The following is a 9,507-nucleotide window of genomic DNA, read 5'->3' on the forward strand; positions in this document are numbered from 1 at the left end:
CCACCGAGCCTGATGGCACCTGGTTAAATCTGGTTAAACTTCAACCCAGCCCTGGACTCTGGGCCAGCTCCGGCTTCGCCCCAGGGGTGCTGGTTAATATTTCAGCCTTGCTGGGACTGAGGATTCCCCATTTGCTGGGTGCAAGGGTGAAGGTCCCTCTGGGGCCAATACGTGGCACAAATTGCAGCGTCAACACCACCTCCAGCCCCGCTGGGGATCCCAACCCACCTGGGTCAAAAAAAAACACCCCAACCCCTGGAAACACACTATTTTCCTCTGATTTTAATCGTCTTTTCCCCCAAAGACTGTGAGGCACCCATGGGTGCTGGGATGCTGGGTGGTGGGATTCTTGGCTGCGGTGAGAATGAAGGGAAAACATCTCCCTGGTCCCAAGCGGGTCCTCTCCTCCCCTCCTGCAGCCATTGCTCAGTGGTTTTGAAATGGAAACGACTGGGAAAAAAGAGAAGAAAAGGGGAAAACGAAAAACTAACAACCTTTGCAGATGGAGAAACAAAGAATGAAATTTGCCCATAATTAAATTTAAACTGTTTGAGTTTAAAATGGAGGCGAAGAGACCAAAAAAACCACCAAACCCTGACCTGATTTCTGCCTGGCTCTCAGCACTCAGAGACCCTCAGCAAAGCACTCCTGCCTCAGTTTCCCCATCGCTAAGGAGAGTAGCAGCTCTGGGACCCCTTCCAAGTGGAGGCAGCTCTGGGGAGCAGCGCAGCGGGTGGGGGACAGTGAGGAGGCTCCAGCCACAAGGCAGATTTTGGGGCAAACCCCATGTCCCTGCTCTTGTACAGGGCTGGGAGGCAGGGCCTCACCCCTCCAGCACAGCAGCAAGGGAGGCTCCCTGTGCCTGCCTTCCCGCCAATGTGGGAATTCTGCAGTTTGGGAACAGTTTGGGAGCTCACTGCAGTTTGGGAGCTTAGTGCAATTTGGGAACTCCTTGTGATTTGGGAACTCCTTGCAATTTGGGAAATTATTGCAATTTGGGAACTCCTCATAACTTGGGAGCCCGGTGCAATTTGGGAACTCCTTGCAATTTGGGAACTCCTTGCAATTTGGGAAATCATTGCAATTTGGGAACTCCTCACAATTTGGGAACTCCTCGCAATATGGGAACTCCTTGTGATTTGGGAACTCCTTGCAATTTGGGAAATCATTGCAATTTGGGAAATCATTGCAATTTGGGAGCTTGGTGAAATTTAGGAAACCATTGCAATTTGGGAACTCACTCACTGCAATTTGAGAACTCACTCATTGCAATTTGGGAACTCGCTGCAATTTGGGAACTCGCTGCAATTTGGGGGATTATTGCACTTGCGGAAATCGTTGCAATCCGGCAACTCGTTGCAATCTGAGGCCGTGCGGGTAGAGCCGCATCCCCTCCCCTCCTGTATCGCCTTCACCCCTCCCTGTTAATGAATAATTCCTCGAGGTTTGGTTGGGCTTTTTTGGGAGGTTTTGATGACCTTTGTACACCACTTGGACCCAGAGCCGGTGGCGGGGAAGCCGTGGAGCCTTGCTGGGCTCCAGGGTGTGGGGGAGGATTATTCATTAATTTGCTGCCGTTGCAAGGCAGGAAAACACGAGCAGGGTTTCAGGCTGGTCGGAAAGGTCAAGCAGTTCTGAAGGTGGCTGTGAAGACCTGTGGAAGAAGCTGCTGGAGGTGCTGCAAAGCCCTTCGCACAGCTCTTGCTCTGTGATAAAAAAGGATTTTTTAAAAATTTTTTTGGAAGGTTAGGGCTCCCAGAGCATCCCTAGGTCTGGTGCAGGCAGCTGCCCGCAGCAGAGGTGGGTCCCTGCCTGCTGGAGGTCACCTTGCCCCAATTAGCCGGCTCAGAAAAAAAATCCTTATCATCCCCTCTTTGATGAGGGACCGGGGAGGGTTTGCTTATCACCAAAGCGCCGCCACCCAGAGCTGCAGAGCTCCTGCAAACCCGCTGCTCCTCACCCGTCCTTCACGTCAGCCCCATCACCCAGAACCTCTGTGTGCGTGTCCCTGCTGCCCGGTGGGACAGCTGAGCAAATTTGGGGTGCAAGGCATGGGGCACCCCCGTCCCTGCAAGGCAGGGAGCAAAAAACCCCCCCATTGCCCACTTCGCATGAGGCGATGCGATGCAGCGAGGCTGGGTCCCCCCAGATCGGGCAGGGTCTTTTCCCTTGCCCCCCGAGCTTGCCCGGTGCAAAAGGACCCCAGAATCAGCTTCTCCCCAATCCTCCCTCCCCCCTCCAAAAAAAAAAAATGCCCTGAAGCATCTTCTTCCCCAAACCAGCATCTCCGTGGGATGCGGGTTCAAACCCGTGCCTGGATCACGCTTGGCCAGCTGGGAGCCAAGGGTTCATCCCCCCTCCTCTCCTCCTCCTCCTCCAAATCACAAGGGAAGGGCTGTTACTCATTATCCTTCCAGCCCGGAGAGAAGCTCCTCCGGGACCCACAGGACAGAAACAAGTTCTGCCAAGCTTGGACGGGCCAGAATCTCCCCTTATCCCCGGTACCGGAGTCCCACTGGCTCCAGGAGCATCTCAGGGATGGTAAGGAAAGGCCAAAAAGGGAATTCCTCAGGTTTTTTGGGGGTGGGAAAGGTGGTCCAGGCAGGGCAGAGCCCCCCCGCCGTGATTGAGGTGATGCAGTTTAATTATTCTTGGATATTCTTGGCTTTTCCAGCCTCACCAATTCTGTGATTCTGTGAGATTCCCTGGATAAGTCAGGTCAGGCTCTGGCTGATGAGCAGGACTATTTTCTAACCCATTTTCCTCTTTTTTTAAAATTTTTTTTCCCCATTTTTCCCTGTCTCTCCCACTCTGTACCTCGGCTTACAAACCAGCTCCGGATTTTCACTTGCCTGGGGGGTGGCAACTCCAGTCCCACCTCCTCCTTGCCCCTGAGGAATCCTTGCTGCTATCTGGGCTATCTGCAATAGCTTCCTGATGGCCCTGGCTCCAGATTGATGGGCCATCCACTGGCCCTGCCCAACCCTAAAGCACCCGGGGGAGGGAGTGGAGAGGAAAGATGCTGCAGACACTCCTAGGACACCCCCTTTCCTGGAGGAGTTTGGCCAGTTTGGGGGTTCCACTCTTTGGATGGGAGTAGACCCCATTCGTGGAGATGTGGAGAAGAAAAAGGAGTTGAGGGCAGGCTGGGTGGGGAGGCAGAGGGTTGGCTGGTGGAGAGGAGGCTGGAGGAAAGGGGAGGGAGACCAAAAGGGCTGGCACGGGAATAAATCATCCCCTGCAGCCAAGGTGGGGTGGGTTGTGTCGGTGGGGCAGCAGTTGGGGCTAGTCCTGCCTGGGGCTAGAGGATTCATCATCTTCTCTGGGGCTTGGTGCCCAAAATCAAGCCAGGTCCTTCCTTGCCCAAGCCCCAGGGCAGAGAGAAACTGTCCTCCCCAGCCAGGACCCACCCGAAGCACCCTGGGGGTGTCCTGCCTTAGGTTAACCCCTGCCTGGAAGTGGGATGAGGCTGGGGTGTTCGGCTGCACCCCCTCATGCCAGGCCTGGGGACAGCATCTCGGGGTGGATGGTTGAGTTTGGAGGCAGGTCCTAAACTGGTTCTAGTCATCCTCAAGGAGCTGAGATGAACGTCCGTGTCCACAAATTAATCCTTTTGGAAATATTTTGGAAACTTTGGTAGGTGAAGGTTGGAGTTGTGGAAAAGCAGGGGGGGATCTCTCTTCCTTCTGCTTTAGCTCTTGTTTTTGGTCCAGGTTCATGGTCAAGGAGGAGTCAAGTTCCAGAACTGGGCCAAGACCTATGGCTCCTCTCCAGAGCTGTACTTCCAGCCCACCTCCGTGGAAGAGATCCGGGAGGTAAGGAGGGCGCTTCCAGGAGACAACCCATGAGAAATGAAGAGAAGGAAAGGCCAGGAAGGGCTGTGATGTTCCATCCTGTTCAGTCAGAGGGGTCACAGCTGGTGACAACACAAGTCCTTCCCTTAGCCTGAGGAGATGGCCCATCTTACTGTTCTGTGTGTGTCCTCCAGCGGAAGTGTTGAACACCTGAAAGATGCAGAAAACCAGCACATCTGGCCCCAAATGGACTCTCTTCCTTGGGTATCAGCATCTGACTTCCTTCTGGGGTCACCTGCCTGCCCCAGCTGCCATGTCAACAAGCCTGTGTCCCTTTTGTCACCCTAGGCTGTCTCAGGTAGACATCGCCTCTTTTGGGATCGTAGAATGGTTTGTATTGGAAGAAACCTTTAAAGGTTGTCTGGTCCAAACCCCAAGGATGATCTCAAGAGCTGTCTTAGGAGGTTTCTGGGCTCTAGGGGTGGTTTTAACCCCAGATGAGGAATTATTCAGGTAAAATGATGTCACCCATGGGTGAGATTTTAGCCAGTGACATCCTGCAGTCGCTCTGGCACCACCCTTAGCACTCAGCTCTGAGGGAGATGTCGGATGCTCAAGGGCCACCCGTTGTCTCTGCAGATCCTGGATATGGCCAGGCAGCGGAACAAGAGGGTGAAGGTGGTGGGGGGAGGTCACTCTCCTTCAGACATCGCCTGCACCGATGACTTCATGATCCAGATGGGCAAGATGAACAGGATCCTCAAGGTGAGACCAGCTTCTGGGAGCTATAAAAAAGCAAAGAATTCTTCTTAGTGTGCTTTAGTGTGTTGTCGTCATCGCAGCGTGGTCACCTGGGTGGGGAGGAGGTCTCTGGCAGGGTCACCTCGAGGGGACGTGTGCATTTGTGCAGATACATGCACGTGTTGGTGTATGTGTGCAGCTGAAGACGAAAAAACCCCGACTCTGGCAGCACTTTCGGAGAGCTGGAGCATTACTGGCAATTAACAGCAATAATGAATTAAGAAGTGTCTCCCTGTGTGGCAGCTCTTTGTGTCAGAAACAGGATGGGTAGCTCCTGAAGGGAATTACCTCTCCTTCCATGAGGAGTTGGCTGAGCAGGGCAGGAGGCCAGAGTGAAGAAGTTTGCTGGAGGTAGAGCTTTGCTGGTGGGTTGGCTTCTCCCTTGCATTGACAACACCTGGGAGAAGCTATGGGAGATGTTACACACCGCTGAGACTGAGGAGAGCAGAGGGGTGCAGGGTCTGGATGAGGGGCAGGACCCAGCAGCACCATTGGATTCGTTGGGGGTTGGATGAGGGTTGGGTTGGGTTGGGTGAGGGTCTGAGAGAGATGGAGCACGTTCCTCGTGGTACCTGGCTCTTCTGCATGGACATTTAATAGACACTTCCGTGGGATGTTTCTCCTCTGATCTGTGTGACTTTCCCCTCTCCCATCCCATCCTTGGCAGGTGGACAAGGAGAAGCAGCAAGTGACGGTGGAAGGTGGAATTTTCCTCTCGGATCTGAATGTCAAGCTGAGCAAGCACGGGCTGGCCCTGGCCAAGTGAGTGGGACACGTGCGCGGGGCCATCCCTGGGACATGGCCTGTCCCTGAGACATGGTCAAACAGGGGTGTGTGAACAGATTTTAGGGCAAAATAGGGGAGCTTGTCTCCAAACTAGGGTCCTGCAGACTGCAGGTCCACAATGGAGTAGCTGATCTGTCACCCTCACAGTGAAAAAGTTTTTCCTCCTGTTTACATGGAACCTCCTGTGTTCCAGCTTGCACCCGTTAGCCCTTGTCCTGTCATTGGACATCCCTGAGCAGAGCCTGGCTCCATCCTCCTGACACTCCCCCTTGACATATTTATAACCAGGAGTGAGGTCACCCCTCAGGCTCCTCTTCTCCAGCTGCAGAGCCCCAGCTCCTTCAGCCTTTCCTCCCCAGGGAGATGTTCCATCCCTCCATCATCCCCGGGGCTGCGCTGGACTCTCTCCAGCAGTTCCCTGTCCCTCTGGAGCTGAGGGGCCCAGAACTGGACACAACATTCCAGGTGTGGCCTCACCAGGGCAGAGCAGAGGGGCAGGAGAACCTCTCTGACCTACCAGCTACTCCCCTTCTAACCCAGCCCAGGATGCTGTTGGTAGCTTGTGGCTGCTGCTCCCAGTCCTGCTCCTCAGTGACGTTTCTGAGGTAAACCCCTTGCTCTGGTGGGAGGGATGTCTCCACCCCAGTGGATCACTCCAGGCTGAAGGGAAGAGATGGGCACTTGTAAGACAGGACACTGCTGAGCTTTCCATGGTGACGTCTCTCCCTCCCCATGGACTGTAGCAGCATCTGTCCCACGGAGATGTACATGTCCCACGGAGATCTTCATGTCCCACGGAGATGTGCAAACACACTCGTTGCCGCAGGGTACCCTGAAGGGTGGAAGACTCTTCTAATTGGGGCAGGGGGACATGTCCTGGAGGTCTCTGTGTGGGATCTGCACGTGGTGTAACACCTGTCACGGTGGGTTATGCTCCATGCCATGAACCATGAACTGAAGTCCTCACCCAGCTTCTTCATCCACCCCCAGTTTAGGAGCTGTTTCTGAGGTGGCAGCAGCTGGTGTGATCGGGACAGGGACGCACAACACCGGGATCAAGCATGGCATCCTCTCTACCCAGGTGAGGCCCAAGTTGGGAGCATGCCCATGCAGGGACATCACCATCCTGAGGGCTTCAGACACGTCCCGTCACCTGGTCTGGTGTGTCCAGCCCTGGGGAGCACAGCAGGAGGGTCCTATCCCCCTAGGATGGAGCTGCTGTGGGGCACCCCCAAGCGCCCCATGCACAGTGAGACCTCTTTCTAGAATCCTAGAACCATTTAGGCTGGAAAAAAACTCTTTTAGGTCACTGAACCGAATGGTTAGTCTTGCACTGCCAGGTCCAACCACGTCTCTCCTCTGCCAGCCGAAACATAATCTACCTCAAAACTCCTCTGTTCCTGTGCTTAGAGACCTTTAAAGGTCATCTCGCCCAAGGATGATCTCAAGGGCTGTCTTAGGAGGTTTCTGGGCTCCGGAGATGGTTTTAACCCCAAGTAATGAGTTATCCAAGCAAATGGGTGTCAACCACTGGTGAGATTTTAGCATGGGATGTCTCATGGTGGCTCTGGCACTGCCCTTAGCATGTCCCAGGTCTATCTGTAGCCTATGAAAGTCTTCCACTCTAGCTCAAACCCTGTATGGTGATTCCACTGATGGCTCTGGAGAAGAGAAGTAATTTGTCAGAGTTTTACTACTTAATTTGATGGCTCTTCCCAGCATCCCCTAGAGAGAGAAGGATCCTTTTATGTCTCTACGTCCAAGGTGGCAGGAGAGGGGCTGGTGGAGCCAAGCTCAGCAGAAAGCACCCTCTGATGATGGCCATGCTCTGGCGGTCTCCCTTCTTAGCTCTTAACCTTTATTTTTGGGGTGGATGCAAGGTCTTGGCATGGAGATGGGACACAATGAACGCTCACGGAAGCATCGCTTCCCTCGGCAGGTCGTCGCACTCACGCTGCTGACGGCCGCAGGGGAGATCCTGGAGTGCTCCGAGTCCATCAATGCTGACATCTTCCAGGCTGCTCGCCTGCACCTGGGCTGCCTGGGTGTCGTGCTGACCGTCACCTTCCAGTGCGTGCCCCAGTTCCACCTGCACGAGGTCACCTTCCCCTCCACCCTCACAGAGGTATGACATGGGCAACGCTTCCAAAGGGGTTAAGCAAAGTTCTCGGTGAGGTGACGTGGTCAGAGGGAGGCTGGGAAGTGGTCGTGCTCCAGCAGAAAATTCCCACAGGTGTGTGCAGGTTGCATTCCTTGTGCATCTTCAAGATGTCCTTTAAGCCGGAAATTTCTCCAGGGTGACAAAGGCGAGGAGGGAAAAGCCACGTATCTTAGCAAACACGACTTCCCATGGGTGGGAACAGCATCTTCTGGGACCAGAGAGGTGCTGGTAGTGGGATGGGGAGGAGAGACTTGGTGTTGCTACCTTGGCACCACGAAGCAAGACATGCACCGTGTTGTGCAACAAAAGCAAAGCAGGGTTTGGGGTGCAGCCCCTTGCGTGGTTGCAAGCTGAGCCAGCGAGGGGGCGGGAAACGGGGGTGCTGGGTCCCCTTGTGCTGTGGGAAGACCTGCATGGAGCAGAGGTGAGGACTGAGCGTGGTCTCTGGCCACCAAATCCAGGAGGAGGCCAGGTAGGGAAGCCCAAGTTGCTGTGGGTTGACAATGAGGAGCTCTTCAGTCCTCACAAAAAAAGGAGGTGGGACCTCTGCACCTCCGTCTGGGACCCTCTGTAACCACCCCCTATGGGCATGGAGGGGGAGCTGTGGGGAAGGACATAGAGATTGAAGTTGTTTCCTTTATTTATTATTCCTGGCGGGACTCAAGAACTGCAAGGTGCAATCTCTGTGAGAAGTTGTGTCCATTCCCAGCTGCCTTCAGCTTCACATCTGGCCCGGGACAGCTCTGGGATGTGAAGGTGAGGTGAAACTTCACCTCTTCCATAACTGCAATGCTCATCCTTGAGCACTTCCCAGATTCCTCTTTTAAAACTGGTCCAGATTGACACAGATTTTTTGCAATTTCTCCACCCTGAGATTCTGATTTTAACTGTCCTGGACCAACTCCAGGACAAATCATGGCTGCAGGAGATGGCTGGTGGCTTCCAGTGTCCTCAGGAACCTGTCTTTCTGTGCTCACCTTGGGCTTTGGAGGGTGACGCTGAGCTGGGTCCTGGCCGTGCCCTTCAGACACATCCTCTGGGTCCTGGAGGGGAGATGGGACCACCGTGCTGCAGGCAGGTTGACCTGCTCTCCTGGACATGATCTCCAGCTTGGAGGGGCTCCGTAGGCATGGGGTACGGTGCGAACCTGAGATCCAGGGGAGCTGAGGGCTCCTGCCCAGCAGAGACCTCCTGGCTGGGCTGGAGATGGCTGGAGGGAGCTATGTGCTGCTGGTGGGACCGAGGCAGGGGAGAGGAGGGTGAAAACGCTCCTCCTGCTCTTCTTGGTTTCACCTCCGATTCAGATTTGGGGCTGGCAGGGTTCATCTGGGGCTGACTGGACAACCAGTGCCTTCCTTAGGGAAAAAGCTGGACAATGATACATCTGTCATTGTCCCCAAGATCTCGCCTCTCTGCAGCATCATCCTCACCTCTTGACGTCATCCTCACCTCTCGGCATCATCCTCACACCTCAGCATCATCTCGAGGTCTGCAACGCCCGTGCTCCCACCGCAGCAGGGCTGGAGGTTTGCCCGTAGCTGCCAGCTTCAGCTTCCCTGGGCCGCCTCCAAGCTGCCATAGTGTGTGAAGAGATGTTGAAGGAGCCCTCAGGCATCAGCCCTCGGCCTCTGTCTGTGGGAATTGTTTCCCGTGAGACGGATCAGCCAACGCCCCTCCGTTTCGCAGTTGGGGCAGCGGAGATCTCGTAGCTCCAGGCACGAGTCACTAAGCTGAACTCGGATTTAACGTTCCAGCTGGAGAAAACTGCCTTTGGTGGAAAGTCTGGGCTGGTGCGATGGGGGTTGGAACGGGATGATCTTTAAGGTCCCTTCCAACCCATTCTGTGATTCTGTGAGCTACTTGGACATCAGCAGAACAGGGAGAAGGCTGTGCCGGCATCCCCAGAGGCAGGCAGCTCCTGAGAGGGGTCCTGGAGGAGAGGAGCAGCATCCCAGAGGACACGGC

General features: G+C 54.7%; 1 protein-coding gene across 1 annotated transcript in view; it reads left to right on the forward strand.

Moving 5' to 3' along the window:
• Positions 1-3,695: 3,695 nt before the first annotated feature.
• Positions 3,696-9,507, forward strand: part of LOC104276868 (L-gulonolactone oxidase-like) — a gene marked incomplete at its 5' end in the record, with an annotated part of 14,515 nt that continues 8,703 nt past the window's right edge. Inside the window, 5 exons of the mRNA XM_009873323.1 lie at positions 3,696-3,815; positions 4,434-4,559; positions 5,263-5,357; positions 6,372-6,462; positions 7,321-7,506. Coding sequence (XP_009871625.1) covers positions 3,696-3,815; positions 4,434-4,559; positions 5,263-5,357; positions 6,372-6,462; positions 7,321-7,506 — 618 coding nt within the window. The remainder of the gene's footprint in view (positions 3,816-4,433; positions 4,560-5,262; positions 5,358-6,371; positions 6,463-7,320; positions 7,507-9,507) is intronic.

Source organism: Apaloderma vittatum, unplaced genomic scaffold (genome assembly GCF_000703405.1).
Source record: "Apaloderma vittatum isolate BGI_N311 unplaced genomic scaffold, ASM70340v1 scaffold5637, whole genome shotgun sequence".
Lineage (NCBI taxonomy): Eukaryota > Metazoa > Chordata > Aves > Trogoniformes > Trogonidae > Apaloderma > Apaloderma vittatum.